Raw genomic sequence first — 19099 nt, 5'->3', positions numbered from 1 at the left:
CACAGCAGCAATATTTGTGGACTGTTGCCATGAGAAAAGGGCAACCAGTGAAGAACAAACAACATTGTAAATACAACTCATATTCATCTGTTTATTTTTCTTTCATACATCAACTACTTGCACATTGTTACAACACATTTGAAATGTCTATATTCTTTTAAAACATTTGTGAGTGTAATGTTTACAAATGTTTCACTTGTTTGTTTCCCTTTTGTTTATTGGCTATTCCATTTTTGCTTTTGGCAAATGTAAACATTTGTTTCCCAATAAATCCCCTTGAATTGAATTGAAATTGTGTGTGTGAGAGAGAGAGAGAATAAGCTATCATTTCGAAAGTCAGCCTATAGAGACAGACGGGCTAGAAAACAGTACTGTCGGCCTCTGGTGTCTCTCTGCTCTGTAGAGGTGGGTTAATGTAGAACAGAGAACACAGGGAGGGAGCAGAGAGAGAAGGGGGGGGGGGGGGGTGCTGGCTGACAGTAAAAAGAGAGAAAGTTGGAGAATCACATGGAAAAGGATATTCTAATGGAAATCCCAAATAAATAAATGAGAGGAAGAGGAGGAAAAATAAAATATGTGGAATTGGTGGAACTGAAAAGAGACCGTGTGTTTTTGAGGTAGAGAAAAAAATATATAGAGAGAAAGAGAGAGAATGGTAGAGAGAGAAAGAGAAAGAGAGAGAGAGAAAGAGAGACAGAAAGAGAGAGAGAACGATAGAGACAGAGAGAAAGAGAGAGAGAAAGATATAGAGACAGAGAGAAAGATATAGAGACAGAGAGAGAGCGGGATGTGGAAAGAGGGGGTTAGTATGGAGACAGACAGAAGGGAGGGGGACTAAGTGAGAGGGAGAGCTGAGAGAGACGGAGGGAAGAGCTAATGGAGGGGAGGGAGGGGTGATACTGGGTGAGAGAGGAGGAGACAGGCTGGATAGTGGATGGAGAAAAGACAAAGAGAAGAGTGAATAAGCTGGGATCTCTCTCTCTCCTCTCAGAGATCTCTATGTCTTGTATGGTGGAGATAAAGAAACCAACCGATGCATAGCGATAAGACAGCTAAGGTCTCTGGAGAGAGATGGAAGGGTGCTGGGTGGAGTGATACAGTGGGATAGAGAGAGAGAGGGCTGAAATAGAGAAAGCAAGGTGTAGAGAAAGGAAGAACAGAGAAAGCTGGAATAGTGAGACAGATAGAGAGAAAGAGGGCGAAAGAGCTGGAGAGAAAATCGCAGAATGATAGACTGACTGATAGAAAAAATGGGAGGAGAGAGAGAGAGAGAGAGAGAGAGAGAGAGCGAAGGGGGGAGGCCAGCTCATAGAGCGTATAGCACGTGTGGAGCTGAAAGAGAGAGAGGGAGGGAGGGAGGGGTGGGTGAAGGGGAGGAGAGAGGGAAACAGAGGGAGGGGGGAGGAGGTATTTAAACCATGGAGCAGGACAGAACAGACTAGCTCTGAACTCCCACAGAGTAGACGGAAGAGAGGAGAGAAAGAGAAGAGAAGAAGAAGAGGAACACAGAAACAGAGTGCTAACAGTCTGCTTATAGCCAGCACCACACACACACATATATCCACACACTTCTAGAACGTAACCTCACCCATCCAGCTGGACTTTCTTTCTCCAAGTTGACTCCAGCCCTCAAGCCATCTGGAGCTCTATCTGTGACAACCTGTCCACCACGCACCACCACTCTCACTCTGCCTCCTCCAGCTCTCCCTCGTTCCCTCTTTCCCTCGTTCTTCACGGGGGGGATGGCACGGGCCTCTTTCGGGGGTGCCCTCGGCTGTGCCCTGCTGGCCCTGGTGTTGGCGGCCGGTATGGATTTGGGGAGTCCCCCTGTGGCAGGCTTCTACCCCCACTTCAACCCTTTCTTCTTCCTGTGTACCCACCACGGGGAGCTGGAGGGGTCCGGGGTGGCAGAGGGAGGGGGAGAGGTGCTCCTCACCCTACAGATCGCTGGGGACCCCACCCACTACACTCCGGGACAGGAGTATCAAGGTGAGTTAGGCTGCACACAGTGATAGGGTACACACCCAGAGTAAAATGATGTGAGTGTGTATGTGTATAGCCGGTGGAGACTCTTTGGAGAATGTATGTGTATAGCCAGTGGAGACTGTTTGATCATCTTGTGTGTATGTGACCCGCTGTGTGTGTGTGTTACCCCGCAGTGTTTGACTGTGTGTGTCTGAATGTGGAGGATAATTTTTTTTTTGCATGGCTGATATAAATCATTGTCTTTATTAAGTTAAGAATAAATAGTTGTGCATCTATGGTAGAACATTTTAGTGTTTTTCAAGCAGATTTCTTGCTGGCAATTCTTGAAAAATGTGGGGAATGTTTCCAACATACAGATGGAAGGAGAGGTCACTTTATGGTTGGCTGAATTTAGGAGGGACGGTTGACAGTTGAATGATAGACAGGTCACTTTATGGTTGGCTGTATTTAGGAGGGCAGTTTCCACATTGCATATGTTGCATATGTTAAATAGGAATTAAGTTTGTCTGCTTTGTTCCACGGTTTCTGGTTATTTTGTTGAATTTGTTTTGCAATTTTATGAGTCGAATTTGAACAAAAGAATTTCGGACTACCATTCTAAATCACTATTAATCTTAAATGTCATATTGTTATCACTTACTTCCCAGTAAACCGGGAACATTCTCAGAACATTATTTAAGATTCCCATTAAGTTTCATTCATGATTTTATGTGACGTTAGGATGATCACGTCCAAAACACATTCAAAGAATGTTAATGTTATACAATGTTTGTATAAAACATTCACCTGACGTTGCGAGAACGTTCACAGGAACACATTTTGTCTGTTCTTCAAAGGTTTCCAGAATGTTTCCTGAGGTTGTGAGAATACTGTAGTTTGGAGGGAGAAACACCAAAAAACACAAAAACTGTCCAGTTGTGCAGATGATTCTACACTGAACAAAAATATAAACGCAACATGTGAAGTGTTGGTCCCGTGATTCATGAGCTGAAATAAAAGATCCCAGGAATTTTCCATACGCACAAAAAGCTTCTTTCTCAAAAAAAATGGGCAAAGAAAAGATGTTTACATTCCTGTTAGTGAGCATTTCTTCTTTGCCAAGACAATGACAGGTGTGGCATATAAGGATGCTGATTAAACAGCATGATCCTTACACAGATGCACCTTGTGCTGGGTACAATAAAATGCCACTCTAAAATTAGCAGCTTTGTCATGCAACACGTTTATATTGAGCGTGCAATTGGCATGTGAATATCCACCACAGCTGTTGCCAGAGAATTGATTGTTAATTTCTTTACCATAATTCGCTTCCAACTTAGTTTTTTGAGAATTTGTCAGTACGTCCAACCGGCCTCACAACCGCAGACCAAGTAAGTGTATGGCATCATTTGGGTGAGCAGTTTGCTGATGTCTACGTTGTGAACAGAGTGCCCCATGGTGGCAGTGGGGTTATGGTATGGGCAGGAATAAGCTACGGACAACAAACACAACTGCATTTTATCGATGTCAATTTGAATGCACATCGATACGGTGACGAGATCCTGATTCCCTTTGTCGGGCCATTCATCCGCCATCATCACCTCATGTCTCAGCATGATAATGCACTGCCCCATGTTGCAAGGATCTGTACACAATTCCTGGATGCTGAAAATGTCTCAGTTATTCTATGGCCTGCATACTCACCAGACATGTCACCCATTGAGCATGTTTGGGATGCTCTGGATCGACGTGTACGACTGCGTGTTCCAGTTCTTGCCGATATCCAGCAACTTCACACAGCCATTGAAGAGGCACATGGCGGTCACACAAGAGACTGACTGGTTTTCTGATCCACACCCCTACCTTTTTTTAGAGCCTAATGAATCCATTTAAATTGACTTATTTACTTATATGACCTGTAACCCAATAAAATCAGAGAAATTGTTGTTTTTTATATTTTTTGTTCAGCATACAAAGGTTATTTTTGGGGTGTAAAAGACCATTCACATTATGTTGCGAGAACGTTCCTAGAACACATTACTGTCTGTCCGTTAAAGGTTCCCAGAATGTTTCTTTAGTTTTGTGGGAACATTGTGGGTATATAACAAGAGATAGGTTTCCAGAAACACTAAAACTGTCCAGTTGTGCTGACATTCAGATAGAATTTGTATCAGGGTGCAAAAAAAAAACATTCCTTTGATGTTGCAAGAATCTTGCCAGAACAGCCTTTCTGAGTTCTTTAAAGGGAAATCTCACAAATGTTCCACTTATTATTCATCATCTTCAGCATCACTTCAACATACAGAATGGTAAAATTGCATGTTTGAATTTTTTAAAATTTTAACCTTCATTTAACTAGGCAAGTCAGCGATGGAGATGATGAATATGAAGTTGAAAGTGGAAGTTGAAAAATGGTGACATTTTCCTTTAAAGGTTCACAGAACATTTAGTTAGGTTTTGGGAACAGTGTGGAAGCAAGTTCCCCAAAAACACAAAATATGTTCAACACAAAATGCTAATATATTACCACAAATGTGTACAAATGTTCCACTTCAGATTTAATTAGGGAAAGGCGTTCCGCCAACAGGGACAGTTGTAAATCATGCAGCGCCTTGTGTCACGATCACAGATTTTAGAGAAACAACAGTAACAATAAGTGTATTATTGGCTGAAAGCTTAAATTCTTGTTAATATTTATTTTACTAGGCAAGTCAGTTAAGAACAAATTCTTATTTTCAATGACGGCCTAGGAACAGCCTGTTCAGGGGCAGAACGACAGATTTTGTACCTTGTCAGCTCGGGGATTTGAACTTGCAACCTTTCGGTTACTAGTCCAATGCTCTAACCACTAGGCTACCCTGCCGCCCCATATAACTGCACTGTCCAATTTACAGTAGCTATTACTGCAGAAAAATTACATGCTTTTGTTTGAGGAGAGCTCCTAACAACAAAACACTTTTTTTCACCGCGAGAGGTTTGATAAATTCACCACTGAAGGTGAAATGTTTTTCTAACATTCTGAAATCTTGTTCTGATTTATCATCCAAAGGGTCCTAGAGATAACATGAAGTGTCGTTTTGTAAGAAAAGGTTCATATAGCACGATCGAATTTGTATTTCCACACGTTCAATTTGCAAAGAAAGGAATCTGTGAAAATCTAAAACTAAACGTTGTTTCAACCAGTCAAATCACGTTTGTATTTATTCCTCAGAGATCCTAGAATGTAACCAGACTTCACTGTATCATTAGGGGTGTAGTATATCCTATAGGATACCATATTTGGTCAGAGAGCGACGCCTTCATGGCACGCCGATGACGAGGCTGGTCTACACTTGATCGACTCTAACGTTGTCAAATAAGCACCAATCGGGGTCAAACAAAGATAGCTAGATAGCCAATGAGCTGGGCTTTACGGGAAACTCTGCACCTGTCGCAAAATGTAGCTGCTAACCTTTTCCGACAGCATGCCTTTTCCTTTTGGACAAAAATTATAAGAATTTTCAGAGTTTTCAGAGTTATGAAAACTGTTTGTTCTGCAAATGTTAAACTTATAATATGGCTAATACTGGAAAAGCTAAATCAAAGTCCAAGTATACAGATTTGACGATATTCTTGCAGAAAAATGTAATATGAATGCAGATTTTCCCAAATGTAGCTTGGTGACTTCACACTAAATGTAATGTATTTCGCTCATACTTCAAGTTATCCGTCTGAAACTTTGCACATACACTGCTGCCATCTTGTGGACACCGTCGGATTTACAACCAGAGTGACGGCTGGAAGTGGGACCTTTCTGTTGCAATTCAAAGATGGTTGGAGAAAAAAAAGAAAACAATAGTTTTTTTCTTTGTATTTTCTTCTACCAGATGTATTGTGTTATATTCTCCTACATTCAATTCATATTTCCACAAACTTCAACTTGTTTCATTTCAAATGGGACCAATAATATGTATATCCTTGCTTCAGGGCCTGAGCTACGGGCAGTTCAATTTGGGTATGTCATTTTAGGCGAAAAATGAAAAAAGTGGGCTATCCCTAGTTATAATTTGATTTAAAAAAAATTATACTTAAGTAGGCAAGTCAGTTAATCTAGTGACACCCCATCCCGTGAACGGGACCGTTGTCATCGACTGACACTAATTAGCATAACGCAACGGACATAGATATTACAAGAAAATATTCCTATTCATGAAATCACAAGTGAAATATATTGAGACACAGCATAGCCTTTTGTTAATCACCCGGTCATCTCAGATTTTCAAAATATGCTTTACAGCCAAAGCTAGACAAGCATTTGTGTAAGTTTATCGATAGCCTAGCATAGCATTTTGTCCAACTAGCAGCAGGTAACTTGGTCACGGAAATCAGAAAAGCAATCAAATTAAATCGTTTACCTTTGATGAGCTTTGGATGTTTTCACTCACGAAACTCCCAGTTAGATAGAAAATGTTCCTTTTTTTCAAACATATTATTTTTGTAGGCGAAATAGCTCAGTTTGTTCTTCACGTTTGGCTGAGAAATCGCCCGGAAATTGCAGTCACGAAAACGGCGAAAAATATAATCAATCCTCAAGGTGTTTTTCAAATATCTATTTGATAATATATCCATCGGGACAATTCGTTTTTCAGTAGGACAGATTGGAGTAATGGCTACCTCTGTATTTTATGCGAGAATCTCTCTGGGAGCATCAGGTGACCACTGGCGCAATGTAGCCGCCTACGGGTATTCTTCAACATAAATGCGTAAAACTACGTCACAATGCTGTAGACACCTTCGGGAATACGGAGAAAAAGTATTCTGGTTGATAGCCCATTCACTGCTCAATAGGGACACATTGGAACGCAGCGCTTTCAAAACATGAGGCACTTCATGATTGGATTTTTCTCAGGCTTTCGCCTGCAACATCTGTTCTGTTATACTCACAGACAATATTTTTACAGTTTTGGAAACTTTGTGTTTTCTATCCTAAGCTGTCAATTATATGCATATTCTAGCATCTTGTCCTGACAAAATATCCTGTTTACTACAGGAATGTTTTTTTTCCAAAAATGAAAATACTGCCCCCTAGTCATAAAAGGTTAAGAACACATTCTTATTTATAATGAAGGCCTACACCGGCCAAACCCAGATAACTGTGCAGTACCCTATGGGACTCCCAATCACAGCTGGTTGTGATACAGCCTGGATTTGAACCAGGGTCTGTAGTGACACCTTTAGCACTGACATGCAGTGCCTTAGACCACTCAGGAGCCCAAGTATTGGCGTATGTATTGGTATTACGAATAGGCACATATTTGAATTTCGTAGGACATTTGAACAGCATTGAATCATACAATCAGGTAATCCATGCTCCTGCTAGTGCTGATCTACGATCACTTTTGTTTTTCAGATCAATAAGACATGAGGAACCATGGCATGCGTTTTAAAGTAGAAATTATATTGGTTAACAATATGAATAATTAAAACGCATGTTTCCTCCTGTCATATTTTACTCCTGGTTCCTTCTGAAAAGTTTAACTTTCACTTTTTACACAATATTTTTTTTTCTTCTTCCAGTTAGTGTCCATTCTGTATGTCTGTATTTATACATCTGGATGAAATTAAGACATCCTCTCTTCTGGTATCTGAGTCAAAATGTCACTGTTTTCTTTATTATTATTTAGTCTTATTAAAATAAACATTGTTAAATAATCTGTTAAATTGAACCTGTAATCTGCAGATCTGGAAAAAGCTTATTAAATGTCAGGAATTGTAAAAAAAAGAATAATAAAAACGGAGTTTAAATGTATTTGGCTAAGGTGTATGTATGTAAACTTCTGACTTTAACTGTAACTCTCAGTTTAAAATAAAGTTTAAAAAAAATAAAAATATGTCCGTGCTTCTTAAATACAGCCTCAGAACATTCACAGTATATAAGAAAACAATCAAAACACAAATTCTTGAAAAAATGATGATACATAATAAACAAAAACCAAATTAATGGTTCAATGGAATAATCATTTATTGATTTAAATGTCCAATGCATATTTTAAATATATATTTTTTTATTTCAATATCAAATCATTTATGGGTAATAATGAAGTAACTTACTGTGATTGTGATTTAAATTTAATTAATATTAAAATGGTCGACAATAAAAACGCAGTAGGAGGATGGGAACTCCGAAACTATTCTGCGTCCTGATTGGCCATATTAGATTGAAACCCCCCCCACTAAACTGCAGCTCTACTTTGGTGGCATAAAGTGTTAATCCTAGTAAAAATTCCCTGTCTTAGGTCAGTTAGGATCACCACTTTATTTTAAGAATTTGAAATGTCAGAATAATAGTACAGAGAATGATTTATTTATTTTATTTCAGCTTTTATTTCTTTCATCACATTCCCAGTGGGTCAGAAGTTTACATACACTGAATTAGTATTTGGTAGCATTTCCTTTAAATTGTTAAACTTGGGTCAAACATTTCAGGTAGCCTCCCACAAACTTCCCACAATAAGTTGGGTGAATTTTGGCCCATTCCTCCTTACAGAGCGGGTGTAACTGAGTCAGGTTTGTAGGCCTCCTTGCTCGCACACGCCTTTTCAGTTCTGCCCAGACATTTTCTATAGGCTTGAGGTCAGGGCTTTGTGATGGCCACTCCAATACCTTGATTTTGTTGTCTTTAAGCCATATTGCGACACGGCACATAAAGAGGATGGGGGGAGTGATGGTTACCAGTATATCCCTGGGTTAGTTATGGGTTAGTTATGGGTTATGGGTTAGTTATGGGTTATGGGTTAGTTATGGGTTATGGGTTAGTTATGGGTTGTGGGTTAGTTATGGGTTATGGGTTAGTTATGGGTTAGTTATGGGTTATGGGTTAGTTATGAGTGATGGGTTAGTGATGGGTTAGTTATGGGTTATGGGTTAGTTATGGGTTATGGGTTATGGGTTAGTTATGCGTTAGTTATGGGTTATGGGTTAGTTATGGGTTAGTTATGGGTTAGTTATGAGTTATGGGTTAGTGATGGGTTAGTTATGGGTTATGGGTTAGTTATGGGTTATGGGTTAGTTATGAGTTAGTTATGGGTTATGGGTTAGTTATGGGTTATGGGTTAGTTATGGGTTAGTTATGGGTTATGGGTTAGTTATGGGTTAGTTATGGGTTAGTTATGCTTAAGAAGGATAAAAAAGGAACCACATAATTCCTCATTGACCATACTTCCATAGTTACATGCAACAACAACAACAACAACAACAACAACAACAACAACAACAACAACAACAACAACAACAGCGTGAAAGAGGTTCTCTGTTGGTGCAGAGGATAAACGACCTGGCTTAGGAACCAAACATTACAGGTTCAAACTGCACATTGTCAGCATATAAAGTGTATTAAAAAAAATATGTTTGTGTGATTAAAGTCTATAAAAAATAAAATGCCTTCAAATGCAAAATTCTAATTAAATCTGGAGAGAAACTCAATGGGGATGTATTCCAATCTAGTTAAGGACACATTTGCACGCTGAGAATGTTGTGGTAATATTAAGTCAAATTTAAATATATTTAAGAACTTGTCCCGATTGGTGTTTTTAAATCACTGATGAAGGATTTTGAGGCTGATTCCCTGACCTGTCCATGTTTTTAATTTGCTGTTTTATACTCTTGTGAATTCAATGGTTTTTACTGGATTACTTGTAGTTTTCCATGTTGTCTGTCTGTAATTTTTTTGTAATGACTTGGTGCTGTCTATCTTGGCCAGGGCTCTCTTGAAAAATAGATTTTAATTTCAATGAGCCCTTCCAGGTTAAATAAAGGTTAAATAAATAAAATAAATATAACGCTTCCTAACCCTTATAGAAATATTCTGTGGACCTCCAAGACAACATTGCGTGAACGTCGATGTAATGTTATTTTAAACCTAAAAACAAAATATGCTATGAACTTCATAAAAATACAGACTTACAGTATAATGGAAATTGTGCAACATTGTGGGAATGTTCTGTGCAACGTTTGTGAATATCACAACCATATTCTTTTCAACATCCCATACAATTCCCGTAACTCAGTTAAATCTTCTGGGAACCTTTTAAAGAATTTAAACCAGGTCTTCCGTCAAACATTCTTACAACATTATAGGAATGTCCTGTGCAACCTAACTTAAACATTGTATGAATGTCATCACAGCTGGATAGTTTTAGTGTTTTGGGATCCTTTCTCTTGTCATATCCCAATAATGTTCAACAGCCTAAAGAAACATTCTGGGAACATTTAAAGAACTGACTAAATGAGTTCTGGGAACATTTAAAGAACTGACTAAATTAGTTCTGGGAACATTTAAAGAACTGACTAAATTAGTTATGGGAACCTTTAAAGAACTGACTAAATTAATTCTGGGAAAGTTCTTGTAAGATCAGGTGAATGTTTTTTTTCACCCTAAAAAGAAACATCGTAGAATCATCAGCACAACTGGACAGTTTTTTTTGTGTTTTGTAAACATATCGTTTTATGATGTCTCCACAATGTTCCCACCAGACATTTCCCAGAACCTCATGAAACATTCTGAGAAACTTTAAAGAACAAAATGTGTTCTAGGAATGTTCTTGCAACAACAGGCAAATGTTTTATACAAACATTCTAGAATCATTTGGACAGATTTGCCGCGACCAACATTTTTTTTCTTTGTACTTTCACTGAACCAATTTTTGGTTTGCTGGGATGAGATACGACTGTTTGGGACTGTTGTGTGTGCTGTGTTTGGATTTATGTAGAATTGCTGGCTGTGACACTGCAGAGCTGTTCCGTGTTGTGTTTGTGTGGGGCGGCGGGTGGATGGATTTAAACGGGTGTTTATGTAAGTATTGATGCAGAGTTAAGTGGGACATTTGTTATGAGAATGAGCTGATGCCGGAGATAGCTGCTAGCTGGTGTTTTCTGTGTTGTGTGATCCCACTGCCCCGCTCCTCAGTGTGTAGGTGGCTTTATATCCTCAGGACAAACTGACTAACGGAGAGATCACAAAAACTGAATGAGAGAGAACAAGAAGTGAGGGAGGGAAAAAGAGAGAGAGAGAGAGAGAGAGAGAGAGAGAGAGAGAGAGAGAGAGAGAGAGAGAGAGAGAAATGCCAGGGGGAGGGAGATATAAAAAGAGGGAAGGAAAGAGAGGAAGGGAGAGGGAGAGAGGGAGGAGGGTATGGAGGGACGAGGGAGGGTATGGAGGGAGGGAGCTATTTAAATCAACTGGGGCTGTGTGTGTGTGAGATCGGAGTTGAGAAGTAGGAGTAGGGGAGATTTAAATGACAGTGTGAGCTGGATTGAGCTGATCAGATACGGGGATATGGGAACGAGGGTTGCATGCTTTGGCATATTTTGACAGCTCATTGTGGGTAGTACTTAGATTTGGAGGAAAAGGGTAAGCCAAGAAGATGGAAGCATAATGGGGAATGAGATAGTCACAGGTTGAGGCTTGGTAGTCCTTGTGCATTTAGGATGAAGTGTACACACTTGCCTGATGAAGAGCAGAGGACAAAGATCTTTACTTATCCCCCCTCCCCGCTTGAGGAGACTCGTATGTTAGGCACAGCTACAGCTCATCCCTTGGCAGTAGTACCAGTGGATTACTTTAGCAAAGCCCACTGACACCCCAATCAGATCAAATACTGTATGAATAAATGCTATAGATGGAAGGAAAGTAGTCTAGAAACCAGCCAAAAAAATTTAGACAGCAACAAATTCAACTTTCTGGAAAAACATTTCAATTGTGAAGTTGTAACCTTTCAGCTTCTCTATCAAATGTGAAAATGTCAAGCAGACAACCTAAGAAAATGAAAAACGATGACAAAATGGTTTGGTGAAGAATGTAAAAACCTAAGAAAGAAACTGAGAAACCTATCTAACCAAAAACATAAAGACCCAGAAAAGCTGAGCCTTCACTTTGGTGAATCACTAAAACAATACAGAAATACACTACTGAAAAAGAAGGAAGAGCACGTCAGAAATCAGCTCAATGTAATTGAATAATCCATAGAATCTAACCACTTCTGGTAAAATTGGAAAACACTAAACCAAGAAAAACATGAAGAGCTGCATACCCAATATAGGTAAACCACTTCTCCACTCTTTTTGTCTCTATAACAAAGACCAAACAACAAAAACATGTACAGGATGAACTACAAATCTTAGAATGGACTATTAAAGACAACCAGAACCCACTGAATTCTCCAATTACATTGAATGAACTACAGGACAAAATACAAACCCTCCAACCCAAAAAAGCCTGTGGTGTTGATGGTATCCTCAATGAAATGATATAATATATAGACAAAAAATTCCCATTGGCTATACTACAACTCTTTAACATCATCCTTAGCTCTGATCAGCACAATCCACAAAAGTGGAGATAAATTTGACCCCGTGGCTATATTTTTAAAACCTTTATTTAACTAGGCAAGTTAGGTAAGAACAAATTCTTATTTACAATGACAGCCTAGTAACAGTGGTTTAACTGCTTTGTTCAGGGGTAGAGTGACAGATATTTGATACCTTATCAGCTCAGGGACTCGATATAGTAACATTTCGGTTACTGGCCCATCGCTCTAACCACTAGGCTACCTGCCACCCCCATTGAATGTACTACAGGACAAAATACAAACCTCCCAACCCCAAAAAGGCCTGTGGTGTTGATGGTATACTAAATAAAAGCTCTGGCATCTTCCCCAATATTTGGAACCAAGGACTGATCACCCCAATCCACAAAAGTGGAGACACATTTCACCCCACTAACTTCCCGGAGATTTGCGTCAACAGCAACCTTGGGAACATTCTCCATATTGACATTAATGACTTGTACATTTCCTCACTGAAAACAAGGTACCGATTAAATGTCAAATTGTCTTTTTCCCAAATTATCGTACGACAGACCACGTATTCACCCTGCACAGCCTAATTGACAAACAAACAGACCAAAACAAAGGCATGAGGGTCTGCTATATAAATTGATGAAAAAGTGATGTTGGGGGGAAAAACAGACAACATTATAAAATCCCTGTACACAAACAACAAGTGTACAGTTAAAATTGGCAACAACAAAACACACATGTTTCTTTCCACAGGGTCGTGGGGCGAGACAGGGATGCAGCTTAAGCCCCACCCTCTTCAACATATGTATCACATATCTTCCCACAGGGCCGTGGGGTGAGACAGGGATGCAGCTTAAGCCCCACCGTCTTCAACATATATAACACATATCTTCCCACAGGGTCGTGGGGTGAGACAGGGATGCAGCTTAAGCCCCACCCTCTTCAACATATATAACACATATCTTCCCACAGGGTCGTGGGGTGAGACAGGGATGCAGCTTAAGCCCCACCCTCTTCAACATATATAACACATATCTTCCCACAGGGCCGTGGGGTGAGACAGGGATGCAGCTTAAGCCCCACCCTCTTCAACATATATATCAACGAATTGGCGAGGGCACTATAACAGTCTGCAGCACACAGCCTCACCCCTACTAGAATCTGAAGTCAAATGTCTACTGTTTGCTGAGGATCTGGTGCTTCTGTCCCCAACCTACAGCAGCACCTAGATCTTCTGCACAAATTCAGTCAGACCTGGGCCCTGACAGACCTGGGCCCTGACAGTAAATCTCTGTAAGATAAAAAATTATGGTGTTCCAAAAAAGGTCAAACTCCCAGGACCACAAATACATATTCCACGTAGACACCATTACCTTAGAGCAAGAATTATAGCTACCTCGACTTAAATGTCAGCATCATAGGTAACTTCCACAAAGCTGTGAACAATCTGAGAGACAAAGCAAGAAAGTCCTTCTACGCCATTAAAATGAACATACAATTCAACATCCATATTAGGATCTGGCAAAAAATACTTGAATCAGTTATAGAACCCATTGCCTTTTATGGTTTTGAGGTCTGGGGTCCAACCAACCAACCAACCAAGAAATAACCAAATGGAACAAACAAGGAACTGCATCTCAGTTATAGAGGTGACACTACAGACCCTGGTTCGATTCCAGGCTGTATTATAACCAGCTGTGATGGGGAATCCCATAGTGCGGTGCACAATTGGCCCAGTGTTGTTAACCTCTCTGATCTCCCCATCCCGGATCCGGTATCAGGAATACAGACTCAAGCTCATTACCATAACGCAACGTTAACTATTCATGAAAATCGCAAATGAAATGAAATAAATATGCCATCTCTCAAGCTTAGCCTTTTGTAAACAACACTGTCATCTCAGATTTTCAAAATATGCTTCTCAACCATAGGAAAACAATAATTTGTGTAAAAGTAGCTAGCTAGCGTAGCATTTAGCGTTAGCATTAGCGTTAGCATCCAGCACGCAACATTTCAACAAAAACATAAAAGCCTTCAAATAAAATAATTTACCTTTGAAGAACTTCTGATGTTTTCAATAAGGATACTCTCAGTTAGATAGCAGATGCTCAGTTTTTCCAAAAAGATTCTTTGTGTATTAGAAATAGCTCCGTTTTATACATCACATTTGGCTACCAAAAAAACCCGAAAATTCAGTCCTCAAAACGCGAACTTTTTTCCAAATTAACTCCATAATATCGACTGAAAACATGGCAAACGTTGTTTAGAATCAATCCTCAAGGTGTTTTTCACATATCTCTTCAATGATATATCGTTCATGGAAGCATGGTTTCTCCCCTCAATCAAATGGAAAAGTACAAGCAGCTGGCAATTGCGCACCGAATTCCACGCAGGACACAAGGCGGACACTTGGAAAATGTAGTCTCTTATGGTCAATCTTCCAATGATATGCCTACAAATACGTCACAATGCTACTAACACCTTGGGGGAACGACAGAAAGTGTAGGCTCATTCCTTGCGCAATCACAGCCATAGAAGGAGACAATGGAAAACAGAGCTTCAGAAATTCTGCTCATTTCCTGGTTGACGCATCATCTTGGTTGCGCCTGTAGAATGAGTTCTGGGGCACTTACAGACAATATCTTTGCAGATTCTGAAACTTCAGAGTGTTTTCTTTCAAAAACTGTCAAGAATATGCATAGTCGAGCATCTTTTCGTGACAAAATATCGCGCTTAAAACGGGAACGTTTTTTATCCAAAAATGAAATAGCGCCCCTAGAGATCAAAGAGGTTAAGGTTTGGCTGGGGATATGCTGTCATTGTAAATAAGATTTTCTTTTTAATGGTGTTTATTGATAGGTTTTATGCTCCACAGCCTGTATGGATGAAATGAAATATAAATATAAACTCATTGCTTTTCTGACCTGACCTTTATAGCTATCTCTCCTCTCACCTCCCGGTAAGATAAGGCCGTTTTTATAGACTAAGTGGAGGGATCGAGATACTGCTGGAGGAAGAAGACACACACACACACACGCAGGCACGCACTCACACACACACACACACACGCAGGCACGCACTCACACGCACGCACTCACACACACACTCACTCACGCACACACGCACGCACTCACACACACACACGCAGGAACGCACACACACACACACGCACACAGACACGCACTCACACACACACGCACTCACACACACACACAGGCACGCACACACACACACACGCACACAGGCACGCACTCACACACACACACACAGGCACGCACACACACAAGCACACAGGCACGCACTCACACACACACACACACACACGCACTCACACACACACTCACACACACACGCGCAGGAACGCACACACACACACACGCACACAGACACGCACTCACACACACACACACGCACTCACACACACACACAGGCACGCACACACACACACACGCACACAGGCACGCACTCACACACACACACGCAGGCACGCACTCACACGCACGCACACAGGCATGCACTCACACACACACGCATGCACTCACACACACACGCGTGCACGCAGGCAGGCAAGCACTCACACGCACTCGCACGGCACTCACTCACACACACACTCACTTACACACACACACACACAGGCACGCACTCACACACACACTCACACGCAAAAAAAGCTCTTTATTTTGGTCATCTTGAAGGAAATGTATTTTTTTCTCTTTGTTTTTCATAGCCATTCTTCACAGCGCTGAGTACTGGGACTGTTGCACAGCTCCACGTCAGCTACAGATCCAAGTCTTGTGTTTTTGTTTTTTTCAATCCAGAGCTGTGGTTCATAGATAACAGGCACAGTAAAAAACATTCAGACTGAACAGAGCTTCTGTACTGTACCTGAAGTGTACCTGTTTTAACGCCCTCTCTGACTGCCTGTTTAACTCTCTCTCTCTGACTGCCTGTTTAACTCTCTCTCTGACTGCCTGTTTAACTCTCTCTCTGACTGCCTGTTTAACTCTCTCTCTCTGACTGCCTGTTTAACTCTCTCTCTCTGACTGCCTGTTTAACTCTCTCTGACTGCCTGTTTAACCCCTCTGACTGCCTGTTTTAACCGTCTCTGACTGCCTGTTTAACTCTCTCTCTGACTGCCTGTTTAACTCTCTCTGACTGCCTGTTTAACTCTCTCCCTGACTGTCTGTTTAACTCTCTCTGACTGCCTGTTTAACTCTCTCTCTGACTGCCTGTTTAACTCTCTCTGACTGCCTGTTTAACTATCTCTGACTGCCTGTTTAACCCCTCTGACTGCCTATTTTAACCGTCTCTGACTGCCTGTTTAACCCTCTCTGACTACCTGTTTTATCACCTCTCTGACTGCCTGTTTAACACCTCTCTGACTGCCTGTTTTATCACCTCTGACTACCTGTTTTATCACCTCTCTGACTGCCTGTTTAACACCTCTCTGACTGCCTGTTTTAACCCCTCTGACTACCTGTTTTATCACCTCTCTGACTGCCCCTCTCTGACATCCATGTCTGAGAGCGACGGGAGATGACGTGTAAACCGCTCACTAGGAGAAACAGTGAGCGTTGTTACCTTCCGGTTTTTGCTAGGATGTTGTTGACAGAGTTGGCAGATAAACGTAAGCATCTGCCTCTGATTTCAAAGTTTTCAAGTCGAATCCAGTGTTTTTTTTTAATCCTAAACTTTAACCCTTACCTTAACCATTCTGAGTTGCCTAATCGTAGAAAATCGGCATTAATGTCTAAACTTAACCTTAAACTCTTTGAAATTTGACGTTTGGAGGGGGGGGAGACGGAGGGGGGGAGAGACGGAGAGATGGAGGGGGGAGAGACGGAGAGATGGAGGGGGGAGAGACGGAGGGGAGGTAGACGGAGGGGGGAGAGACAGAGGGTGGAGGGAGACAGAGGGGGGAGAGACGGAGGGGGGAGAGACGGCGGGGGGAGAGACGGAGGGGGGAGAGAGACGGAGGGGGGAGAGACGGAGGGGGGGAGAGACGGAGGGGGGAGAGACAGAAGGGGGAGAGATGGAGGGGGGAGAGAGACGAGGGAGACGGAGGGGGGAGATGGAGGGACGGGGGAGAGAGAGATGGAGGGGGGAGAGAGGCGAAGGGGGGAGAGAGACGGAGGGGGGGGAGGCGGAGGGGGGAGAGCGTAGACAATCTATGGCTATTTGAGTTCATGGCCATGCCAACAAAACATATTGAATTCATATTTAGGGGGGTTGTGTGTTGGGGGGGAGGGGGGGGGGGTTAAGGAAAAGGATGGTGGATGGAATGGAATGGCACTGTGGTGTCCTTGGCAAGTGAATGGAGATTTGCTGGAAAAAGGGAGGTAGAGAGAGAGAGAAAGAGAGAGAGGGAAAGAGAGAGAGGGAGAGAGCGAGAGAAAAATAGAGGGGGAAAGGAATTTAGAGAAAGAGAAGAGAGAAAGAGAGAGAGAGAGAGAGAGAGAGAGATGGGGGAGAAATGCCAGTTGGAGAGAGAGAGAGAGGGAAAGGCAGAGAGCAAGTACAGAGACAGGGGGAGAGGAGAGAGGGGGGAGAGGAGAGAGAGAGAGCAATAGGGGGATACAGAGGAAAGGAAAGAGAGGAGAGAAGGGTTGACTGTTTGCCATTGTGTCTGTGGCAGTAATTAATGCATTTCTGAATCTGGGATTTGTGATGTTTGTATTTCAGATCAAAGCTTAGATCTATGTAATTGAGTGCTCCAGTATTTACAAGTGCTACTGTATTATTGTGGGGCTTTATTTTGTATCCGTTTCTACTGCATGTGTACTGCATCTGTACTGCATGTGTACTGCATGTCTAATGCATGTGTTCTGCATGTGTACTGCATCTGTACTGCATGTGTACTGCATGTGTACTGCACGTGTACTGCATGTGTACTGCATGCGTACTGCATCTGTACTGCATCTGTACTGCATGTGTACTGCATGTGTACTGCATGTCTAATGCATGTGTTCTGCATGTGTACTGCATGTGTACTGCATGTGTACTGCATGTGTACTGCATGTGTTCTTCATGTGTACTGCATGTGTACTGCATGTGTTCTTCATGTGTACTGCATGTGTACTGCGTGTGTTCTTCATGTGTACTGCGTGTGTACTGCATGTCTACTGAAGGTGTACTTCATGTCTACTGAAGGTGTACCGCATGTGTACTTAATGTGTATTTGTATGTATTCTGCGGAAGAGTGTAGTGTTTGCGTAGTTTCAGTGTGTGTGTTATGTGCTTTTGAATAGAGCAGAAATGTATTTGTGAGACAATTTCTGTGTGCTGGCATGGGGGTTGTTGGTTCATTGTGAAGCACGGTTTGAGAGCCACTCACTCCCCTGCTGTGGCAGTCAGGCAAAGGTATGCTGTGTGTGTGTGTGTGTGTGTGTGTGTGTGTGTGTGTGTGTGTGTGTGTGTGTGTGTGTGTGTGTGTGTGTGTGTGTGTGTGTGTGTGTGTGTGTGTGTGTGTGTGTGTGTGTGTGTGTGTGTGTGTGTGACCAGATTTCATTGTTCCTCTCCACTATAGAAATCTAAACAACGCTCAGCCACTCAATTGGAAGCAACACTACCACATGACAGAACACTGTTTAGAGGGAGAGGAGAGGAGAGGAAGGGAGGGGAGAAAGTGAGAGAGAGGGGAGAAGAGGGGAGGGGAGAAAGTAAGAGAGAGAGACACGGGAGAACGAAGGGAGAACGCTATAGAGGGAGAGAGAGATAAGGGAGAGGGAGAGAGCAAGTGGTGGAGAGAGGAGGGGAGAAAGCTATAGCGGGAGAGCTGTTTAGCAAACCAGTCAACAGCA

The 19099-nt window shown here is 41.8% G+C and overlaps 1 protein-coding gene across 1 annotated transcript in view; it reads left to right on the top strand.

Moving 5' to 3' along the window:
* Positions 1-1440: 1440 nt before the first annotated feature.
* The window catches only part of LOC110502515 (reelin-like), a 298747-nt gene continuing 281088 nt past the window's right edge, over positions 1441-19099 (top strand). The window contains exon 1 of the mRNA XM_036960153.1: positions 1441-1989. Within this exon, the coding sequence (XP_036816048.1) occupies positions 1743-1989 (247 nt within the window). The 5' untranslated portion in view covers positions 1441-1742. The remainder of the gene's footprint in view (positions 1990-19099) is intronic.

The sequence above is a fragment of the Oncorhynchus mykiss genome, chromosome 2, assembly GCF_013265735.2.
Source record: "Oncorhynchus mykiss isolate Arlee chromosome 2, USDA_OmykA_1.1, whole genome shotgun sequence".
In the NCBI taxonomy this organism is placed as follows: Eukaryota; Metazoa; Chordata; class Actinopteri; order Salmoniformes; family Salmonidae; genus Oncorhynchus; species Oncorhynchus mykiss.
Note: the sequence above shows the minus strand (reverse complement) of the source record. Positions and strands in the feature narration are given on the sequence as shown.